Source organism: Miscanthus floridulus, chromosome 6 (genome assembly GCF_019320115.1).
Source record: "Miscanthus floridulus cultivar M001 chromosome 6, ASM1932011v1, whole genome shotgun sequence".
Lineage (NCBI taxonomy): Eukaryota > Viridiplantae > Streptophyta > Magnoliopsida > Poales > Poaceae > Miscanthus > Miscanthus floridulus.
This window is the reverse complement of record NC_089585.1, coordinates 2,861,328-2,884,502: the sequence shown is the minus strand read 5'-3', so window position 1 is coordinate 2,884,502 and position 23,175 is coordinate 2,861,328. Positions and strand designations below refer to the sequence as shown.

The following is a 23,175-nucleotide window of genomic DNA, read 5'->3' as shown; positions in this document are numbered from 1 at the left end:
AGAATCAACGTAATCAACTAAATTATAAAAATTATAAAATCGTTATTATAGAATCATTATTTTTAGTAACTAGGCATGTGTCACTGTCACGTGACACTAATGCAATGCAAGCTCCAGACTCGAGCAGCAGCAGTCAGCACCGGTACCGGCCTGGCAACCAACCAGTTCTGGATTGGGCCTGCATATCCAACCGAACAAGCATACTACTGTGCAATTCCATGGCCCATCATTAGCAGCGAACATTATTAGGCCACTTCTGCAGTTGCTGCTGAAGACTTACCGGACATTACGTGTTATATTCCAACCTTCTTAACATTACTTTACTAGTATATTGTCCGTGCTAATGCTACAAGCCATGTTAAGTCAAAATTAATTCTATTAAATTTGAAGTACTTAGCTAATTGTGCTTTGTCAAAGCTGTTTCCATATCCCTGAACTAAGCACTGAAAGTTACATTACAGGAACAATAAATTTATTCACAAATAAGACTCCTAAAAATCAAGAGGAAAGAAATTGGATCTCTTCAATCAACTCAAACTCCAAAACTTAGAGCTAACAAAAAAAGGTTCGGTCCATATAATTGAGTCATCATGGAAAATTTTTCTGTACTGGCTTGCTTTCTGTACAAGTGAGTAACCGAATAACATGCACATGGCCGTCACTATTATAGGCATACTACAACATTCGAAATACAAACTGCTTAATTGACTTTTTCAACCCTAATCAATGTTACCATGATATAAGGGGAAAATTGTGATGACGTGACATAAAGCTGGCAATTACCATGACTTTGCATCCTTCCCATCCTCTGCATCAGGTTTCTTTTCAATTTCACTCAGTACTTTGTCAAGTAGTGCGTAGTCCAAGCCCTTCAGATGTGTATGCTACAACAACAACAACAACAACAACAACAACAACAACAACGACGACAAAGCCTTTAAGTTCCAAATAAGTTGACGTAGGCTAGAGTTAAAATCTAGCAAAAGCAATCAAGATCCAGGCACATGAATAGCTGTTTTCCAAGCACTCCTATCTAAGGCTAAGTCTTTAGGTATATTCTATCATTTCAAGTCTTCTTTTATTGCCTCTACCCGAGTCAACTTCGGTCTTCCTCTGCCTCTCTTCACGTTACTATCCTGGCTTAAGATTCCACTACGCACCGGTGCCTCTGGAGGTCTCCGTTAGACATGTCCAAACCATCTCAACCGGTGTTGGATAAGCTTTTTTTTAATTGGTGCTACCCCTAATCTATCACGTATATCATCGTTCCGAACTCGATCCATTCTTGTATGACCGCAAATCCAACGCAACATACGCATTTCTGCGACACTTATTTGTTGAACTTGTCGTCTTTTCGTAGGCCAACATTCTGCACCATACAACATAGCAGGTCTAATCGTTGTCCTATAAAACTTGCCTTTTAGCTTCTGTGGTACCCTTTTGTCACATAGGACACCAGATGCTTGGCGCCACTTCATCCACCCTGCTTTGATTCTATGTCTAACATCTTCATCAATATCTTCGTCTCTCTGTAGCATTGATCCTAAATATCGAAAGGTATACTTCCTAGGCACTACTTGACCTTCCAAACTAATATCTTCCTCCTCCCGAGTAGTAGTGCCGAAGTCATATCTCATATACTCAGTTTTAGTTCTATTGAATCTAAAATCTTTGGACTCTAAAGTCTCCCGTCATAACTTCAGTTTCTGATTCACTCCTATCCAGCTTTTATCAACTAGCACTACATCGTCCGCGAAAACCATACACCAAGGATATCCCCTTATATGCCCCTTGTGACCTCATCCATCACTAAGGCATGTGTATGCTCCAAATTACCTTAAAAGCATAAAGTGGAAATGGAACGTCATTCAAAGAGCAGGTCATAAGATGGAAATATAAAGAGCGACATGCACAGAGAAATTAAGAAGTTACCTGTTGCCCTGTTTCTTAATGTAGCCATTTGACCTCAAGCAGTACACTATTGGGGATTTAGATGAGCATAATAAATGTTGACCACATGACCTGCATTTTCAATTTAGGAGAGATAACCAGAAGAAAAAATCGCATCAACACTATACAGAACAGTAAACCAGTTGAACTTGTAAGATGGCAAAGCAAAAATGGTCATTTTCAACTGAGGGAGCACGACATGGCCGCCCGACTCTGATGAAATCCTTCCACAGTCCACAGTCATTTACACCTGAGGGAGCACGGCATGGCCTTTTTTTTTAATTAACCACAGTAGAATTCATGTATTGGATTTGGATCCATAGGAAACTGAAAGATGCAAATATCAGGACGTTGTGTTGCTATCTCTATCCAGCTACCACATCCGCATTGCTATCTTCTCTATGTAGTTTCAGTATAGAATAAATTATGGACTAAAGTATAGATGCTAACCAGCGAGGGTTTAGGGTTCAGGCGTGTATTCCTCCACTGCGCTACCTCCGTCGAGGCCGCCCGCTTGCCGCCAACGTCGTCCGCTCCTGGAACCTGCGAGTGTTTAGGGTTCAGGCGTGTCTACGCCACGGGTTTATCTCAGGGATGCACATAAAAACAACCAAACAGCGATAGTTTTTTTTCATAGTTTAATCCGAAAAACACTCATGCATAGCAAGACATAATAGGTCATGTTATCACTCAATCTATCAAGTGTGCAATTTCATTCAGGACATCAACAAGCATCTGTTTGAGGTCACCTGCTTGTGAACCCAGCTCAACCTAAATAAAATCATAATAAAGTTTTGAGAAGTGGCCGCTGAAATTGATTCCAGAATGTAGTTTTTATACTGATGCTTGTTTACTTAGACGAAGTTGCTCCAGCACATCAGCTGTCTATCGATTTGGTAGAACTTCTAGCAATTTAGCCACCTGAGATGCAAGTGGAAAGCAATATTTGTCATCGAAGTTTTTAGTGCTCGAGTACTATATGATTCAACATGGCTGATGTCAGATGCTTTCACAAATTCCTAAAACAGTGACTCAACAGATGGCTAGTTGACATGATCTCTACCGAACAGTGGCCGATCTAAAAAAATTCATGTGCAATTTGCTAAAACATATTTAGCAATTCAGTAATCCATTTCAAAATTTATCTCATAATTTAATATATACAAGTACTAAATAACATAATAGATTAAGAACTTTGTTACTATGCTTGGGAGGAACCACCGGTTCCTCTCGTAAACTCTCCCGTAAGACTAAAGGGTAGTTTAGTATTTTTTTCTCTTCTTCCAAACATATAGATACTCACGAACAGGAAGTAATTCGCCGGCGACGGCCACTCGCCGCCCCGTTAATTCGCCGGCGCCCGGCGCCCACTGCCCGTCGTAATCCAACCAAGGGGAATAGGAGTTTGTTGCTGCTCGTGCGCGATCTGCAAGTATGCTGCTGCTCTCCTCGCCACCAACCACCTCCCCGTATCTGCAAAAGGCATGCATTCAGCCATTCAGGAAGCAAGCCTGCCTGCAGTGCAGAGACGACGCAAGCAAGCAGCAAGCTGGCTCCGTCGGTGGAGCCGATTCATACATCTAGACATGACCTGCGCGGCTACGCCTAGAATCCGATTGGAGGTGCCGCTGGCCTTCTGACTGCCGCCCGCTGCCGGAGCCCGCCGTCTTCCTGCGGTGCTCCCCGGCTGCCGGTTCCTTGCCTCGGCTGCCGTCGTTCTGTCTAGAACAGTCGAACTCTGAACCAGGCGTCGCGGAGCGCGCCGTCGCTAGGAGAGGGAGGCAGGAAGAGAGCGGTAAAGTTACCTTGCTACCCTTCGAATTTATTTTGAAATTAGTTCCTGGCCCATGTATTTTAGGTTCCGGTCCACAACTTAAGTTTCTCTGTATAAGTTCTTCCTATTTTATAACCATTAGATCTATCTAAATGGATGGCTCTCCTTTTTTGCAAGCACCCTAAAATTTCTCATACATTAATAGTTCAAAAAATATTACAATACTATTTGTATGATTTTCTATAGGACACCAAAAGTATCATACACCAAATTATCAAATGATTAAAAAAAGAGGGGATGGAATGTAGGATCCTCACAAAGGAGGTACGGTGCGGCGGGAGATCATAGATGCCTCGAAGTCTCTGTCTTTGAATAATTCGAAGCCTTTGTCTGCAAATAATTCCAAATGGAGATTTCATAAAACTATGGTTCAGAGAAAAAAAATGACTACTCTGTAATCATATTGTGGATTAGAGTTCAGAAAGAATACGCTACTTACTCCTGATGTATATTTGATTTACAGGTATAAACAAGTCAGTACCTGAGCTTTACTGTCTCTCTGTCAGATTAGTTTGATCATAGACCCTTCTGATCGGAACGGAATAACTCTGCTCCTGCAATCAGAAGGCACCAATTCTGCTGGAATCGATCGTAGACACTCTCTCACAAAACAATGGTTAGCACCATAACATGCAGAACAAATCAAACATGCCTCTTACTCGATGTCTGCCTCCATCGCACCGCCATCATCCCCAATTTTTTCCCCCAAACTTGGAACCCTAAATTCTGAACTGAGGCATGAATTGGCGGATTAATACCTGCTCCAGCATCAGTGATGTCGTGCCGCCGCTGCCAGGAGGCTCCCCTCCCGCGCACGCGTCCCACGCCATCGACATCCTCCTGTGCACTCCACCGCTGCGAGACCGAGGACTGGCTGGATGCGGTCTCCTCGGCGACCGAGGGCTTGGACGACTACGGCATGGACGACTATGGCACCGGATGCGCCTCCTACTGCTGCGGATGGCTGGCGGCCAGTGCCCTGTGGTCCGGCGCCCTGGTGGCCTTCCGTCCCGGCGCAACGTCGTGGGAGAGTAGTCGTCACGTCTCGCGTGTATATCTGGGCACAAAGCCCGAGCCCGTGAGCCCGGCACGGAGCCCGCTATTTAGGCCCGGCCCTAGCCCGGCCTGGCCCGAAGGTCAATGGGCCCGGGCTGGCACGGCACGGGGGTGCAGGCCGTGCTTGGGCCGCACCCTAGGCCCACAGGCCGGCACGGCATGGCCCGCAAAATAACGGCAGGCCCGTAGCGGCCCAACGGCAAGCAGGCCGGTGGCCGCCGGCTTAAGAACTCCCCCGTCCTCCCCATATATAAACCGCGACCCCCCCGGCCCCTACCCCCACCCTAACCCTAACCCCATTCCCCTCCCAACCACCGCCGCACTCGACACCCGCTCGGTCGCTCGTCGCTCTCGCTCGTCGCCACTCACCTCCTCTCATCGATCCATCTTCACCGCCGGTGCGACCGTCGTCCTTGGATCCAGTGATATCGCCGCCGCTCCATCACCTCTCCCTGAGTTCCCTGCTCCCTTAGTCCCTCTCCGTCTTCCTTTTTACTCCTTCTCCTCTGTTTGTCGATGAACATGTGAGTCCGCCTCCCCGTCTCTCTTCCGCCGTCGCTCGTCGTCCTTCTTAATCCCGTCTTGCCCTTGTGTGGCCCTCGTCTTCTCTGGCGCTGGGCTCCGGTTGCGCAGGCAAGTCCATCCCCATTCGTAACCCTAACCCTAGCCCCTAGATCTATACGTTTCTCAGTGTTTTGATTCTGTTTTTGGGATCATTTTCTCATCATTTTCTTCTTTTCGTGTTCTTTTTCTTTGCAGGTCTGATGCCGATGCCTCATCGTCAGCTAGCCTTGGCGTAGACGGACGACGGGCAATGGCACCATGGCCAAGCCGTAGCCACACACCGTTGAGGAACGGTGCTGGAGTTCAGCCGTCCGTGGCCGAGGACCCCATGGCGTGTGACCCGCAGGGCGACGATGCCATGTTCCCTATGACTGGCGACGATGACTTGGTCATGGTTGGGCTATCCCCGGAGCACGACGACGACGGCCATGACCCCTTTGCGGTGTTTGATGACGCCACCCGTGGGACACAGCCAGCGATCGACGTCGATGCCGTCGATGCAGGGGCAACGGGGACAGGGACGGTGGACTCCAACACCCACTCCAACAGCACTGGTGTTAATGGTAATGTTGATGGTAATGGTACTCGTACTCCTTCCTCTGGTGCTGTTTCTGGACTTGGTAAGCGCAAGTCTAAGTGCTGGGGTGACTTTGAGGAGGTTTATGAGAAGATTAATGGTGTCGATGTGCGTGTTAGAGCTATATGTAAGATGTGTAGAACTGTGTTGAGTGCTAGATCTACTGCTAGTACTGGTCACATTCTTAGGCACCAAAAATCTTGCAAACAGAAACTTGATAATGCTTCTAGGGTTCAGTCTCGACTAGCTTTTAATGCTGATGGGTCTTTGCATAATTGGAACTATGATCCTGCTGTTGCTAGAACTGAACTGTGTAGATTGATTGCTAGGCTTGATCTTCCTCTTGGTTTTGGTGACACTGATGCATTTGAGGAATATATTAAAAATTCTCATAACCCAAGATTTGTTAGATCATCTAGAAGAACCACCACTAGAGATCTGGATAAGTTATTTGCTGAACATCGTGCTATGATTAGGAACTGTGTGCATGCTTCTGCATCTGTTGCTTTGACTTCTGACATATGGTCTGGTAATGCTAAAGAGGATTACATATCTGTTGTTGCTCACTATGTGAATGCTGATTGGGAATTGCAAAAGAAGATTGTTGGTCTTAGGTTGATTCAAGTTAAGCATTCTGGTGAAAACATTTATGCTTCCATTGCATCTGTTGTTGAGGAGTATGGCTTGGTTGATAAAATCTTTTCTATCACTTTAGATAATGCATCTTCTAATGCTAAGGCTATGGAAACTTTGACACCCATGTTTGCTGGTTATCTTGGTTGTGATCCTGCACCTGATGATCCTGCACCTGGTTACAGTCTTGTGCATCAACGCTGTGCTTGTCACATTATTAATCTGATAGTCAAATCTGGACTAAAAAGAATCAAACCTTATATAGAGGATTTTAGAACTGCAATTAATTTCTTGAACTCCTCTAATCAAAGAATTGCTATGTTTAGAAACTACTGTGAAGCTAAAGGTATGAGACCTAGAAAATTTGTCTTAGACATGGATGTTAGATGGAATGCTACTTATCTCATGCTAAAACACTTGGTTCCTTACAGTGAAGTATTTTCTGTGTTCATAAATTCAAATTATGGTTCTGCACTATTGTCTCCAGCCCATTGGCACGTGGCTGGGAAAATATTAGAGTTCCTAGAAGTATTTTATGACTCTATTGTTACACTGTCTGGTGTTTATTATCCTACTAGTCCTCTTGTGCTGCACCATGTTCTGGAGATTGCAACCCATTTGCATGCATGTGAAAGGGATGTTAATCTTAGACCCTTTGTGTACCCTATGCAGCATAAATTTCTTAAGTATTGGAAGGACATTCCTCTCTTATACTCATTTGCATTCATTCTTGACCCTAGAGCTAAGCTCAGAGGTATGCAAAGGGTCCTCCATTTACTTACTGGATATACTGGTACTGATTACACTACTTACTATGCTGATTTGAAAACTGAGTTGCATAAAATGTTTGAGAAATATTTGAGAAAGTTTGGTGCAACCAAGTCACAAAGGGTTGCTGGTCCTACCCCACCCACTGGTAAGAGAAAACAGGCTTGGGGGATAATTTTTGGAGGATCAGGTCTGCCTGGTCCTTCCAGTGGCACTGCCTGTTCTTCTTCTCACTCTATTGCTTCTGAACTTTCAAGCTATTTGGACAGCGACTGCATAACTGCTTATGAGGATGGTTTTGACATTCTTCTATGGTGGAAGGACCACAAACTAACCTATCCCATCCTGGCTATTATGGCCAGAGATATCATGTCAGTTCCTATTTCCACTTGTTCTTCAGAGTCTTGTTTCAGCTTAGCGGGGAGGATCCTAGAAGAACGGTGCCGGAGCTTGAAACCAGAACATGTTGAGATGCTGACCTTGTTGAAGGACTGGGAGCTAGAAGAGAAGAGGGAACAACATGAAGCTGCTGATACCAAGGAAATTGAAGATGCATTCGAGAATATGTTCCTGGATGAACCAGAAGGTGAAGATGATGCATCTGGTGGCTGAGAGTGGCATTGGTTGGCTGTGAGTGTTGGAGTACTTTTGTGTGAGTTGAGAGTGGATGTGTCCCTCACTCACTTGCTTAGTTTTTATTTGAACATTTGAACAATGGTCTGTAATAACTATGTAAGATTAAGACATTTGGAGCTGGCTACACTCTTTTTTCCTGCCTAGGGTTTCTCACAAGGGTGAGTTTTACCTAGGTAGGTTTTTAATGAGGCGGCATTGCACAAAATAGCTCTTTTTGATATTTAAATCTGTTGTCTTCATCTTGCTGTTGCTGCTGTTTATTGCCTAAGTGTCCTAAATGGCTAAGTGTGAAAAAATTGTGTTGGTCAAAATTCATACTTATGTGTTCATGGTTGAAAAAATGGATTGAGATGTTTATTTGGAGGTGTTTTAGATTTAACAGGCTGTGGGCTGGCACGGCCTGCTATTTTTGTCGTGCCTCACGGGCCAGCACGGCACGAAAAATGGCCCACGGGCCCGTGCCTGGGCCGAAGGCCAGGCCCGCAGGCCGATGAGGCACGGCCCGCAGGGCACGGCGTGCCTCCTTGGCCCGATAGCCATCGTGCCGTGCCGGCCCGTGACCGTGTCGTGCCGGGCCAGGCCGGCCCGATGCCCAAATATACTCGCGTGTGCGTGGGAGAGGAGTCGCGGTGCGCCAGGGAGCCGCGGGGTTTCATTTTTTGGGAAAAAAGGCACCCGAGGGATCGAACTCTGGCTGCGGGGCACGGGCACTGCGGCGGGGGGCGAACGGAGGGCGCGCGCCCGTGGGGGAGTAGCTGACACATTGAACGATGGCCGTCGGATTTGGTTGAGTAAGGAGAGAGAATGCCTATGAGATGATCTGGTGTCTTCGTCTTGATGGTGTTATATTTTCTGGGTGTATTTGTGAGTGTGGATGTAGCATGTATAGAACTATTATCCTGTAGCTGGCTACAGAATAACTTATTCTGTAGCCACTTTGAGTTACGATAATTACTATGTTATTTTACGAGATTATAGTAACTCCTTACTAAGTGGTTTAATATAACGTTATGGTAAATATCCCCATGTGTTATAGTAACCCAACTATCGTAAATATGTATTTATATTATGATAAATTAGTATATAAAATTATAGTAAATGGAGGTGGCTACAGAATAACTTATTTTGTAGCCGGCTACTGAATAGCCTCTCCCTATATGTTGATGACGCTGACATATGCAACAAGAATAATGTGTGCCTGTGTTGAAAGAGGGAACGCAGGGTACGGTACGGCGTGCGTGGCCGGTGTGCATGCATGGCATCGGCATGGTGGGCTGGGTTGCGTTGCGTACGGGAGAGATGGAGCAGGAGAGGGACGGGCGCGGGGCGTGACCGGAGGGTCGCCGGGGACGTTACCGCTCGCCCCGTTGCCGGGGGCGTTGGCCACTTTGCCATTTGCTTATCCTCTCCCATACACAGGCCTACGCCTACCTATATATCGCGTGTTTGCCCTCGCGACATCCCTGCAACCAGCAACCAGCAACCGTTTCTCCGAGAAACCTGCTCGCCTCTCCACGCCATATCTATCATCGTCGTCGTCGTCCTCGCTCCTAGACTGCATCAAATCCTGGCACCTCTGTCTGTCTCTCTCAAGGTCAAGTTGATGAGCGAGGCGTTCAGAGTAATTGCCTGCACCTGTCTGTTGTTCTCTGTCAATCTCCAGGTTAGTTGGTGGGTGTCCGGGCTGTTCATCCGTTGAAGTGGTCTCGGATTGTCTCTGCCTTCCTTTAGGTTTAACCGGTCCTGGAGCTACTCGTCAATCGCCGGAAAGGACCATCGTCATCGTCCAGGGCGCGCGCGCGGCGCGTGAGACACGCAGCAGCAGCGGCGGCCGCAGGCGCTGTAGTGTCCGTCCATCGACCCAACAGATCGATCGCGCGCGATCGCTAGCCCTGGTGGCGCCTTGCACCGAGCGGCGGCAGATCGTCGTTGGGCGCCATGCACGGCAACGGCGGTGGCCACCAGCACTCGCCGAGGTCGGCCAAGTCGGCTTCCCCGCGCGGCGGTGGCGGGGGCGTGGGCGGGGGTGACCATCATTACTCCCCGTCGGCCAAGACCCCGCGCGGCGGCGGGGCAGGAGCGGCGTCCCCGACGAAGCTGCCGAGCAGCGCGGCGTGGCTGGTGGACAGCCGGTGGGCGCTGTCGGCCTCGCTGAGCCTGCTGCTGTTCCTGGCCGTCGCGCTCGCCGTCACGTCGTCCTCCTCGTCCTACATCTCCTCGTCGTTGTCCTTCTTCTCCTTCCTGCCCGCCACCCGCGCCGCCGACTTCGTGGAGGGAGAACGTGCCGCCGCTGAGCCGGCCAACGACACGCCGCCGCCCGGCGCCGGCGTGCCGCGGCTGGCGTACCTCATCTCCGGGTCCAAGGGCGACCTGGACCGTCTCTGGCGCGCGCTGCACGCGCTGTACCACCCGCGCAACCAGTACGTGGTGCACCTGGACCGCGAGGCCCCCGTGGCGGAGCGCCTGGAGCTGGCGGCCCGCGTCGCCAACTCCACCGTCTTCCGCCGCGCCGGCAACGTCCACGTCATCCGCCGCGCCAACATGGTCACCTACCGCGGCCCCACGATGGTGGCCAACACGCTGCACGCCTGCGCCGTCCTCCTCCGCCGCGGCGGCGCCTGGGACTGGTTCATCAACCTCTCTGCCTCCGATTACCCGCTCATGACGCAGGACGGTACGTATATGCATACGTATACATATATGCATGCCAGATGTCGTCGTCTTCCTCCATGCCCGCGTGATCGAGTACACACAAATGCATTGATGCATACACACACCGACACACGGTCAAACGGGTTCACCAAGGCTTCGTTTGGCCGTGGCTTAAACGATCGTAAATTTCCAGCCGGTACAGTATTTTTCTCTCACACAAATCAGCCAGCAGTACTTCTTTATGAACCAGCAACGATACGAACCAACCAACCGAACAGGCTGTATACATTTTGCATTGTTATTAACTTATTATATATATATATATATATATATATATATATATATATATATATATATATATATATATATATATATATATATATATATATACACACACACACACACACACACACAAAGTTTCGTTGAGGATTCTTTACCAACGGATTGAATGTTGAACTGACTGATGGCAGACATCCTGCACGTATTCTCGACGGTGCCCAGGAACGTCAACTTCATCGAACACACGGGTAACTTAGGCTGGAAAGAGTGAGTAGCTCTCTGCATCTGCAGCTCAACTGTTCGATGAAATGCAAAGGTAGCTGAAGCTGACTGTTGCCATGCTTCATGCTTGCAGGGGGCAGCGAGCTCGGCCTATGATCGTGGACCCGGGGCTATACGGGTCCAAGAAGCAGGACATCTTCTGGGTGACGCCGAAGCGGGAGCTGCCGACGGCGTTCAAGCTCTTCACGGGCTCTGCCTGGGTGGCGCTGACGCGGGACTTCGTGGAGTACACGGTGTGGGGGTGGGACAACCTGCCGCGCACCCTGCTCATGTACTACGCCAACTTCGTCTCCTCCCCGGAGGGCTACTTCCAGACGCTGCTCTGCAACGCGCCGCGCTTCGTGCCCACCGTCGCCAACCACGACCTCCACCACATCCAGTGGGACGTGCCGCCGCGCCAGCACCCGCACGCGTTCGTGCTCGCCGACATGCCCGCCATGCTCGCCAGCGGCGCCCCCTTCGCGAGGAAGTTCCCGCGGGACGACCCCTTGCTCGACGCCATCGACGACGGACTCCTCGCGCGCCCGCGCCCCCGCCCCGCCAACGGCACTGGCAACGGCACCGCCGGCGAGGTGGCGTTCGTGCCCGGCGGCTGGTGCGGCGCCGACGCCGCGTGCCGGGCCGTGGACAACGACTGGGTGCTCAGGCCTGGGCCCGGAGCCGAGCGCTTCCGGAGGCTCATCGACAGGATCGTCAGGTCCGAGGCCTTCCCCAACAGGCAGTGCAAGTAGTCGACATGCATCATGTGTCATGTGTGTGTGTGTACAGGGAAAAAAAAAAAAAACACCAGCCGATTTGTACTCATGTAGTGGACTGGAGATGATCATAGCTCACCTTTCATATAACAAATATACACACATAAAAGCAAACATCTTGTTAGTGTCAGCCAATTTCAGAATCAGAAAACATCTTGGCATGTTTGTGTGAGACCAGGTGTGAGACTACTGAATGGCCCACGGCATGCATTCTCTTCTTCAACTCTGAAATGGTGTAATGCCAGAGAGCAACAATGCTCAGGTTTTGGACCCAGTTTCTGCTGTCTGTCGACAGGCTGTTTGGATGTTAAGGTCTTGAGAAACTCTAGTATCAACAAACTTTAGTTTGAGAAGCAAAGAGACAAGCAAAACCATAGTTTTTTTTTTTTAAAAAAATGGAGGCTTACAACAGTTTTGAAAACTCCAAAAAAAACTACTGTTTCTGTAATGCCATGGTTTTCAAAATTATAAAGTTCGTTCAATCCAAACAATTCATGACGCTCCAAAACCAAAGTACTTTTACAAAACTATGGTATTGTTATAAAACTCCAAAAGTACTTTGCATCCAAACAAGGCATATAAGTATTCATGGTGAATGCTGCAAACTGGACCTAGAATTAACCCAAAGTTTCACCAAAGACAGACTATACCGCAAAACCAATGGATACGAAACCGGTTTCAGAAACACGTCTGAACGCAACAAAAAGAAAAAAAACGAAAACAATTAAACTGTCGACATAACACGGCGAAAATATTTGTGACCTCAAGGATAATGGAGCCTTAGTCAAGTAGCGATAAGATGTTGCTGTCTCAGATATCAGCATCATGGCAATAAGCACGGCAGGGCAGCTGCTAATAATAGAAGGGAAGGGCGCAATAATTGTATTAGCATACGCCCTTTCCCAAAAGACGGCCTCAAGAGTCAACTCTGCATATGCTTTTCCTTTTGCTTTCACCTCAACGAGTGAGGGGCACATGCTATGGTATCATGAGAATAACCTGCAGGTAAATCTAACAAGGGAGGAGGAAAAAAAATGCAAAAGCATAACCATGTACAGCTACTGTAAGATCTATATTGCAGATCAGCGGATACACAGCTACGAGCATCCCTAGAACACTGGTTCCTTGAATCAAAGGGTCCTCAACAGGTCTAAACTACCGAGCATATCCAACCTGACAAAAACTACGGCTGCAACGGTGCTATAACTATAAGAGCCTTGGTTACTCAGGTGCTACGCGTCGGTTTCAGTTTCTGAATCCACTGCATGAGCCGCTTCTTGGGGTCCTGGCAGGTGCCACTCTTTGGTGTGTCGAGGCAGCCACCCTGTGAGAGAATGGAGTGGAACTGTTCCAGGACTTTCACAATCTGCCAGAAGTCGGGCCTCTTGTCAGGCTGCAAGGCGCAGCACTGCTCAATCAGTGGTCTGAGGGACGATGGACATTCTGGAGAAATTGTTGGCCTCAAGTTCTGGAAAAAATCAATCATGTAAGAGATATCTTCCCCTGGACAGTCACTGTGCGAAGAAATTCACTTAAGTTGTAATCAAAGCAAGAAAGAAATCATTACCCTGTTGGCTACTGCGTAAGCCACCTGGAAAGGGGTCAGGTTCTCGTAAGGAATTCTCCCAGATACCATTTCCCACATGAGCAGTCCGAAACTGTAGACATCCACCTTTCGGTTGTATGCCTTTTGCTTGATCATCTCAGGTGCCATCCACCTATAAGTGCCTTCATCCTCCACAAGCACATCACATAAAGTCTCCTCACAGGCAATACCAAAATCAGCAATCTTCACACAGAAGTCCTCGTCAAAGAGAATGTTCTCGGGCTTAATGTCACGGTGAACAATCCCTTGAGAATGTATGTACTCCAAACCACGGGCAATATCGAGAGCAATGGATATGGTTTTCTCCAAAGGGATGGGGTGGTTCTCTGTATTATTTAGGTATGACCTTAATGAGCCTCCAGGAAGGAACTCGGTAATAATATAAAAAACTGGTGGCCATTTATAGGCTGCTACAAGCTGCATTAGCAGAAAATTGATCAGAGAAGTGTGGTTGCATTACAAAGTAATCAACACTGCATGCAGTTGAAATGCATTATGCGTAATTGGTAAGATCATCTCATTACAAACAATCCATACAAAGACAAACATATATTGATAAATACTCTGAGCAGTTGAGTACACTAGCACAGTAGTTCCAGTGTTCCTAAGAGTGGGAACACCAGCTTAATTTGTTTATAAAAATAGTGGGGGCAACTTGCGGGGTCTGGGGAAGGGTGTCAGTGAACAAGCCTTACCCTCGCCTGTGCAATGCGAGGAGACCACGACTTGAACCCAGGACTTCCGGTTACAGGCGGTAAGACTCTACCGCTTGCACCAGGCCCGCCCTTCACAAGCCATAATCAGTAGCACTAATTTAAACTGATCTCAATAAAATGGTTATAAGAGTATAATGTAAAATCAGCACATGCACTTGTATATAACCATTTAGCAGGAGACATAAGACTAAAGGCACAATGCGGTGAGTGACAAACTTATCACATTCTTGTTAACTGTTACCTTGATCACATTCTTGTGGTACAGGTGAGACAATGAATTGATCTCACTGTTATACTGCTTCTCAAGCTTTGCAGCCATCTTCCCATTGTCGTCGTCATCAGGTTGGCGGATAAATTTAATTGCAACTGGCTTATCATCATAGAACCCCTTGTACAGCCGGCTATACGCTCCACTAGCAAACCTGTGCCCAACGAGCAGCTTGGATGGAACAAGGGTCCAATCAACTGTCGTCTGCACCGCCTGGTTCATTCTAATCATCTGTGCCCTTCGATCATCAGCAGGATTCACTGCACTAACCCTCCTTCCACCACTGTATTTCCTTGTCCAAGCATTGTCCTTTTGAGACTTGTGCTTACCAGATACCACTGAAATTGAGCACCAATCAGGACTTTGACCCATATCAGAGACCTGCCTACCAAATGATTTGCCATATATACTCTTTTCAGATCCTCTTCGCTGTGGAGGAGGGCTTGCAAACCTCTGGCTGCTAGACTTTGCTTCCTTGAACACTCCAGAAGGCACAATACTAGGAAGGGGGGACTTTGATCTTGGTTTGGGCCGAGGTCCATAAGCCTTTTGCGGACTATAGCCTTGATTTGAGGGTGCCTTGTTCAAGTAACTTAGGAGCATCATTGAACTCGGGCTCTTGACCAGGCTCCTTGCTTTTGGAGTCTTGCTACTCTCTGAGTTCATCGGGGGGCTTGAAGGAATCTCCAGGCTCGCCCTCTTGGGCTTGTTGACCTTGTCCCTATCAAGCTGAAGCGGGGATCGGACTAGCGGCAAGCTAGCGCAGTGCTTGAATGCAGTTCCTGTATCTTCATCATCCCGATCAACGGGCATCGATACAGACTTCTTCATATTGACAAATTTCTGCAGTTTCCGCTCAACATCCTTGCTAAGCGGAGCAAAAGGTAGCACCGCATCTTTGCTAACCGGAGCGACAGCTACTCTTAGAGGATCCACTCTAGTGTAGGCAGTATGGGAGAACTTGGTCCTAAGCCATGAGTTCTGCTCCTCCATAACGGCAAATAAGGAAGCTAAGAAGCAATGACTCGAGTGATCAGATTCCAACTTTGGAAGTCTGGATCCATAGAAACCACATGTTAAATTGGAACTTTGAGGAGGAAAAAGGAGTCTGCTAGCTCGAAACACCAACAGAAGCCCTCAAACCAGGAATCGCATCAGCCGCGCTTCCTTGGTCCATCTGCAGTCGAATTCTTGCAGCAAGTTGTGAATCAGGCTGATAATCTACAGAGGTGTAGAGCTTGCCCAATACAGAGGAATGGATCCTGGAACTTGAAGAGCTAGGTGGAGGATCCAGTAGTCACATACAGGGCTTCCCAAGAATCCTAAAATACAGCAACAGGGAGGCAAAATTGTAAACTGAAGCGGTTGAGCAACGGCCACTATTATATTGGCAATTATTGCACTAGGAAAAAGGCTAGTTCAACCATAGCAAGTATCCAATACAAGATTCAAATAATAGACACCAATAATTCAAAATTACGGGCTTTTGACTCCTTCTAATGTCATTGGGGTCCAGAAAAACAGGTGTGAAACGGGGTGCAGACGCGTTGAACCATGAGAAACTGCAACAGTACGAGGATGACCGGACCAAGCACGTCTGAGGACACTGTTGAATTAGCCTGCGATTGATCAATCTCCAGACTGCGTACATAGATTTATCGTTGTCAAGTCTATCCGTGACTTTTCATGGGCACAGTGAGCAATTTTAGCAGTTAATGCTAAATGCTTGAGAAGAATACTAATGCACAAACGAAGAACATCTTCTTATCCAAAAGTAGCATCCAATTCAGAGACCAAGACTTTTATTTCTTTCCATAAGAAAAAAAAAGTGAAAAAGATTGCGGCTTCTCTAAAAGCCTGAGACATGTCTCACCTCAATGTAAAATCGACACGCAAATCGAAAATATTTCAATCAAATCTATCGAAAAGAGGAAAAATAATACTTGCGCCGATCGAAAGCACGAACCAAACGCAAACCTCGAACGGAGTTGCGCGTCAATGGCGACGAAAACCGAGGAGCGTAAACGCGATTGCCCCAAGGAAAACCAATCCGGGGCACAAAGGTAGACACTTTGACGACAGCCGGGGGCTCAAAGGTGGAAACTTTCACGACAGCCAAGCAACAACAAGATCGCGAAGGAACGATGAATCCTCGTCCAAAGGACTTGCCTTTTGAGAAGGAAATCGATCAAAATCCACCCCCGAAGAACTAAGCTGGTACGCAGAGCACTGAACACCTGGAGAAGTCCTGGAAGAACCCCCACACCAAAAGAAAAATCTCGCGTGCTGGCGCCACAAAAAACGGAGCTGCGAGAAACTAACCTCGCAGAGATCGCGGCGGGCGGATGAAGGACGCAGAAAACCGGATCAAAATGCCGGGCTGCCCACCGCTCTTCCCGCTTCCCGCTCCAGCTAGGCGCGGCCAGGAGCAGGAGAAGCGGATCGAGGAGGAGCCGGGGGTATCAAGCGCGCATTGAGGGCGCGCACCAGAAAAAGGGCCCCGTGCGTAGTACCGCGCACCCTGTAAACGCGGCCTCGTGCCGGTGGGATGGGATACGTACGCCGCTCCCCGCACCGCCGTACGGGCTGCCTGCTGCTCTCCTCTCTCTCTCTCTCTTCCACCGATCTGTAAGGGGCGCAATGGAGAGGGGCTTCGTTGAGAATGTAGCGAAGCGCAGGGGGGGGGGCTCGTATCGTATCCGAAGCTCGTATCGTATCGTATCGTATCCGAACGGCAGCAAGGGCGGGGGCGGCGGAGGCTGCAGAATTCGAGGGCGCTGCGGGTTTGTCTTCTTCCCTTGCTGGGGACGTATACGTAAATACTAATATGTTTTGGTCCTGTTTGCAAATACTCCTAGCGCGGAAAGGCAGGAGGCGAGGGCATTGGTGTAAATGTAGAAAATGCTTAGGTAGGGATCCACCATGGCTAGGATGGGTGTTTGTTACGGCTGCTAAAGTTTACCTCCTATCATATCGGATGTTTGACACATGAAGTATTAAATATAGACAAATTATGAAACTAAATATACTGATTGAGACTAATTTACGAGACGAATTTTTTAAGCCTAATTAGTCTATAATTTAACAAGGTAGTGCTATAGTAAACATGTGCTAATGCCGTATTAATTATGCTTAATTAATTCATCTCGTGGAGTACTGACGGAATCTATAATTTGTTTTTTTATTAGCATGCGAATACCACGTGTGACACTCCATGTGGCATCCGATGTGACACCTCTGAAATTTTAGTCCCTGCATCCAAACAGCCTAGTACACCACAATTTGTGTTGTTGTCTCTTCTCACGCTTTATACTAATGCATTTCATCCACAGGAGCGTCTTTGTTTTGGTTGGGATTTTTGTTGGAACTGAAACCATTAGATTCTATTTTTCTTGTGCCCAACTGCCAGTATTGTGTATACAGTATACTCGTGTTTGCATTGATTCGCTAGTAATCTATCAGCATGTTCGCTTGCTCGTATTCGATCGTGGATTATAAGCTAGAATAGTATTTTTCTCTCACACCAAACCAGCCAGCAGTAAATAATCCACGATCGTTTACGACGAAACAAACATGTTGTATATCTGTTGGTCGAGAACTTTTTCCCTAAACATAATAAATAGGAGGTCCACGTACAAATCAACTTGTGGAATAGGAAGGTGGTGCAATTCATTGCAAATAAATTTAGGTTGTCTGGTCTTAAGAACAACTTGATACAATCATCTTGCCATCCTCTCAAAATACAGATACTTTTGTGGCCTGTTGGATAAAGGTCCTCTTGAAAGGATTTTTTGTGTTTGTAGAAAGTGACTTTGCCTGACAATGATTTTCTAGAATAACCTTTGTGAAGAAAGTGAATCAAGAAAATACTTTTCCATATCCCACCATCTTGTTCACTGTAAAAAATTAGTTCCACGGAATGACTCTGCAAACCGTAGTTTAGAAGAGGTCTCCAGCTCTAGGAGCTGCTTTAGGAGCTTTGATAAATAGGTCATGTTTGGTTGCTGCCTGCCAGGTAGATCGATTTTCATCCATGCAAGAATCTGTACCCCTAAACGATCAAAATCCTATGACTAAGAATCATTACCTGCCCCAACCAAGTTTTCATACTTGGAACCAAATACGCCCATAGTCTGTAACAAATCACATATGCTCTCAAACTTCAGTGGCTGGTTCTATGTTGTTATCAAAAAGTACATGAGCCTAAGAGTACCTTAGCGACAACGATGATAATAACCTAGGCAGTGGAGACACATAGTCAAAGGGATACGAGGACGTATGTTGCTGAATAGGAGGTTATCGGCAGTCACAACTCACGACATGGCATATTCAATTGTAACGAGGACGAGCAAGAGGAGTTATGTGAAAAGGAGCTCGATCGATGTCACTAGGATATTGGCGCGGGCAATTGCACATGACAAATTTGTATAAGAACCAAGGACTCTCTACGCTAGAAAAGGCTTTATCACATTTAATTTTGCACGGTGTGCGATGCATACCTTCGACCACCATTTTAGTATTTTTTTAGGATGTGTTTTTAAAATACTTTTTATCTATAAGAATTTACTGTAACTATATTAGATTAAGAAAGTTAGTGGATCAATTTGGCATGATAAAAAAAAGGTGACTACAACTACTGCTGTCGCAAACATGTAGCTATGGCCTATGCAGAATATTGTTGTACGACTTTGACTCAATCCCAATCGCATCTCATCAGGCTCTAATTGATTGCTCGATCACATGCTTAATTTTAGGGATCCCAAAACTGCTGGGACTCCGGAGTCGGAGATGGATCAGTTCAGCAGCCCCAGAGATTCGTGCTGCACCGTTCACACCACAAGGTCCATGCCACTGAAGATCCCAGCTCGTTCGTTTGACTTTGGCTCTCCCCTATCTGCCCAGGCATTTTTCTATGGCCTGCCCGGGCCTTGTCTCACCTCAAGTGAGGAGGAGAACAAAGAGGCAACCACTGCTGCTGCCGGTGTGCCTCCATCCCAATGGCCACTAGGCAGACAGTGCCAAAAGGCTGATAGATCCTGAAGAATTGACAGTTTTCGGAAATAGACAATTGACAGTTTCAGAGGATGAAAATCTTGTGGCAAGTGAGATGATACTGCCATTTGAGGTTCAGAAGCGTCAAAGGACATGTTCGACGGGTATTAAAGTCAGCTGATAAGCCGGCTGAAGCTGTTTTGTTGTGAGAAAAAAATACTGTAGCTAATAAATCGGCTGATAAGTTGAAGCGAACATGCCCAAAGATGACCAGAGACGAGGAACGGAGCTGCTCTCAGTTTTTAGTCTTTGAAAATTCCGGCCTCGAAGCTACTAAAATTCTTAAATTTCAGTTTTTTCAGACTTCAACAAAGGTAGGGCTTTCTACATTCTTTAGATCTAAGCAAAATATTACCATGATTTATGATTACAAATCCATTGACTAGAACAATATATACAACATAAACAGTAGAGAATACTCATGTATTAGTCTAATACAAAATTAAAATTTTCTTTCGTCCCATGTATTAGTGTAATGTGAAATTTCAAAATTTTCTTTCGTCCTCTCTCCGAAATTTTGGTGAAATTTCACTGAAATTTTGAACCCTGGCTAGGGCTTCTTTGTCATGGGAATCTACGGAAATATTTTCGTGTGCCGGTCCGGCGACAAGTCCTGGCGTCGGAGCAAGAACATTGGGCTTCATATCAGTTCGTCGGTCGTCAGTCTCCACACATGCTTTCTGTGCATTTTTTGGGGTCAGACATAATTTATGAGCCGTTTCTGTAATTTCCCAGGCTGTGTGCGTCGATGCTTTTTGCAAAGATCTGCTGCTGGCTTTTCCATGGAAAAATCAAGTTGTTGGGATGTTTGTAATATGATTCAATATAATATAATATAATATAATATTATATTATATTATATTATATTATATTATATTATATTATATTATATTATATTATATTATATTTGTATTACGCTCATCGAAATCGAAACCGTTTTTCACATGGTTTTCAAACAGTGAAGCAAACTTAGGATGGCTCTGTAATCCGCCTTTTTTAGTTTATTTTTTTAACTGGAATAGTATTTTTCTTTCACAACAAATCAATCAGAATAGTGTTTTGGTTTATTTTTTCAGCGAAGCGAACAGGCCGTTGTTTGTGTTATATATGTACTCGTATGTACTACAAGGTTGACAGATACTGCATGTCCATATGTTAAACGTTAATGGATCTTTGACTAACCGGCCTGCCGAGGACACGCTAAACACAAATATATTCAAACTTGAAGGGTGTCAACCTAGCAACACACTACCCAATGTAAACGACTTATATATCGTATAAATATATACTCCACCCTGATGAGTAGTACAAAGTAGCTGCTCCAATATATATTTTTTTCTTTCAAAATGGGTCATTACTGATGGGCTTGTGGACGACTGAGCTTTGTACGTGGGCCATTAACTAGGAGGAAAGGTGGAGCGATCTAGGCCTTGGAGGCCACACGGCCCAGCCCAACAGCCTCCATTTGGGTAGGTGGAGTCCCTCGATCTTTCTTTCCCCTCGCTGCAGTACACAAGGGCGGAGGGGAGGCGATTTCGAATCCAGCGTCGATCTCACCAGCTTCTCTTCGCCTACGGCGACCGTCCCAGTGCCGGAGGTGGAGAGGAGCCGGGGGATCGACGGCCGTTGTACATACCCACATCTAGTCCAGTGAGGTTAGGGTTAGTTTTCTTCGCATAGAGGTCGTCGATGCGGAGTCCAGCGGATCATGGTTGTGGCGTCCGGTTCTTTTGTCCCTCCACAACATCTCTGGCGGCTGCGGTAGTGATGACGCGTCTTTCGGAGATGGTGCTGCGAGGTATGCTTGCTCCTATTTGGAGAAATCGGGTTGGATTATCCCTTTTGGGGTTGCTTCGTCGTCGTGTGATTTGGGGTCACCAGCAGTGCTTGTGGTGTCTGATCCCGTATCTCTCGATGATGATATGGCCGATGGCCATCATAGTTTGCTTTGGCATTCAGTGCTCCATGTGCACATCGGCGAGTTCGGTGTGCCAATCGTTGCAGCATTAAAATTGTATGTGGCTTCTTTGGAAGCTTCTTCATTAAGGTGGGAATCGGCTTCAAGCTGCAAGCTCGGCGTTTCTCTCTTCCTGGGGTGGCGTTTCGAGAGGTGGCTCCGGTTGCCGACGATGAAGACGACCGGGAGACCTTTACAAGGACCATGTAATTTTCTTTTTTATCAGTGGTGTCTTTGTAAGGGTGTTTCTGTAATCCATGTTATAAATAAATGAAATGCAACCCGGTTTTCTCAAAAAAAAAAAAAAGTTAAATTCTACCTTCCCCTCAAAAAAATCTACCTTGGTGCAACATAGCATACTTTTTTCTTTTGATAAGGATTCCAGCTGGGCGTCCGTGCGGCCGGACGCGCTGTAGTAGAACCGACCAATTTATAAAAGCACAAGTATAATAGCAGCTCGCAAGCGGTCGCTCTGTCATACTTGAGCCTATATAAACCCAGTAGTCCGTCGAGTACCACGAAGTGTCTCGTTAACCATCAACATACAACTAAGATTGTACATGATTCAACATACATATGATAATCCACTAGTAAAACGAAACTGGAATTTCATTAAAGTTCAACCCATAGTGAGACAACATGTAAAGTGCCAATATTACACCGAAGTCAAATCACCAATACCGAACTTCAAGCTACAAGTCCATCACATGAATAACAGGATACATCTAGCACTTTAACTAGTCACTTGGCGATTCTAATCTTTAGTGTGCTCGCTGTCGAGGTCGGAGACTGTAACACCTCGGGTGTTTTAAGTACTAAAACCTGCCATATCATCATATGCATTGCAAAGCATTTGGTCTTAGTGAAAACTTGGATATGCATTCACTAAAACAAGTTTACTTTTATGTTATATGTGTTGACTTGGATGGTGGAATCAATTTCAAAACAATTGTGTTGGATTGGATTTCTGAAAACCCTGATTTCAACATTTAATTTTACCCTGGAAAACTCATTTCAAAATCTAAGCACATTTTGGAGTTGAGACTAAAAGCAAAAGTGTAGAGCTTGTCGAGATGTAAAAAGTTGGTTTTTGGAGTTTTCAAAGTTGTTTTATAAAATTTGAAGTAATTTGAAAAGGCGTAAATTCTTGAAATGTCCCCTTTTTGAATTCAAACTTGCATTTCAAAATGTAGACTGAATTTGGGTATGGTTATAAAAGCAAAGTTGTAGAACTTTGAATTTGGAACAACTTTTATTTTTGTAGATTTTTGAGTTGCTATATAAATTTGGGAGTATTTTGGGTTTCAAATCAAGTGACAATTTTGTAATTTTGGTGAACAGTAATCGCGGAAGCCATCTCACCGACGGCGAGCTTCTATTACGTTTTGGTTGTCGCCGTGGCCACCTTCGGCTCCGCGCTGGCATGGAGAAGGCTCCTGCGTGGCTTCTCTTTGCTTCCTGGTCACGTTTTAAGCCCCGACGCAGTCGTCGTTCTCTTCTTTCTCCTCTGTTTTTCCAGTCGCCACCGTCGCTGCTCCGTCGTGCTTGCGCCGTCGCCGTAGTGTCTTTACTGTCTCGGCAAAGCCTGTC

The 23,175-nt window shown here is 46.4% G+C and overlaps 3 protein-coding genes across 7 annotated transcripts; 2 read left to right on the top strand and 1 right to left on the bottom strand.

Moving 5' to 3' along the window:
- Positions 1–5,732: 5,732 nt before the first annotated feature.
- LOC136457361 (zinc finger BED domain-containing protein DAYSLEEPER-like) lies at positions 5,733–7,994 on the top strand. Its single transcript, XM_066457387.1, has one exon. The coding sequence runs from the start codon at positions 5,733–5,735 to the stop codon at positions 7,992–7,994; it is 2,262 nt and encodes a 753-aa protein (XP_066313484.1).
- Positions 7,995–9,287: 1,293 nt separating this feature from the next.
- Positions 9,288–12,768, top strand: LOC136461530 (beta-glucuronosyltransferase GlcAT14B-like). 2 transcript variants are annotated; one of them, XM_066460799.1, is made up of 4 exons: positions 9,288–9,639; positions 9,750–10,692; positions 11,141–11,216; positions 11,305–12,768. In XM_066460799.1, exons 2-4 carry the CDS (start codon positions 9,957–9,959, stop codon positions 11,960–11,962), a joined length of 1,470 nt encoding a protein of 489 aa, XP_066316896.1. In that variant the 5' UTR covers positions 9,288–9,639; positions 9,750–9,956; the 3' UTR covers positions 11,963–12,768. The 2 variants fall into 2 exon arrangements, with proteins under 2 accessions (XP_066316896.1, XP_066316897.1); XM_066460800.1 differs by having other exon boundaries at positions 9,288–9,681.
- A 136-nt stretch (positions 12,769–12,904) lies between these two features.
- LOC136461528 (serine/threonine-protein kinase STY13-like) lies at positions 12,905–17,252 on the bottom strand. Of its 4 annotated transcripts, none has more exons than XM_066460795.1 (4): positions 16,899–17,252; positions 14,550–15,898; positions 13,554–14,009; positions 12,905–13,454 (listed from the first exon to the last, which is right to left on the bottom strand). In XM_066460795.1, the coding sequence occupies exons 2-4, from the start codon at positions 15,567–15,569 to the stop codon at positions 13,212–13,214; spliced, it is 1,719 nt and encodes a 572-aa protein (XP_066316892.1). In that variant the 5' UTR covers positions 15,570–15,898; positions 16,899–17,252; the 3' UTR covers positions 12,905–13,211. The 4 variants fall into 4 exon arrangements, with proteins under 4 accessions (XP_066316892.1, XP_066316893.1, XP_066316895.1 ...); XM_066460796.1 differs by lacking the exon at positions 16,899–17,252 and adding an exon at positions 16,554–16,878; XM_066460798.1 differs by lacking the exon at positions 16,899–17,252 and adding an exon at positions 16,746–16,855.
- Positions 17,253–23,175: the final 5,923 nt, after the last annotated feature.

Bases quoted from the DNA above. Each gene is read 5' to 3' on its own strand.
- LOC136457361 (XM_066457387.1), top strand. From the start codon at position 5,733: ATGGCGTGTGACCCGCAGGGCGACGATGCCATGTTCCCTATGACTGGC.
- LOC136461530 (XM_066460799.1), top strand. From the start codon at position 9,957: ATGCACGGCAACGGCGGTGGCCACCAGCACTCGCCGAGGTCGGCCAAG. The intron at 10,693-11,140 runs GTACGTATATGC...GACTGATGGCAG, and splicing joins CCCGCTCATGACGCAGGACG to ACATCCTGCACGTATTCTCG. The intron at 11,217-11,304 runs GTGAGTAGCTCT...TCATGCTTGCAG, and splicing joins GGTAACTTAGGCTGGAAAGA to GGGGCAGCGAGCTCGGCCTA.
- LOC136461528 (XM_066460795.1), bottom strand. From the start codon at position 15,569: ATGGAGGAGCAGAACTCATGGCTTAGGACCAAGTTCTCCCATACTGCC. The intron at 14,010-14,549 runs GTAACAGTTAAC...CTGCTAATGCAG, and splicing joins ACCACAAGAATGTGATCAAG to CTTGTAGCAGCCTATAAATG. The intron at 13,455-13,553 runs GTAATGATTTCT...GATTTTTTCCAG, and splicing joins CTTACGCAGTAGCCAACAGG to AACTTGAGGCCAACAATTTC.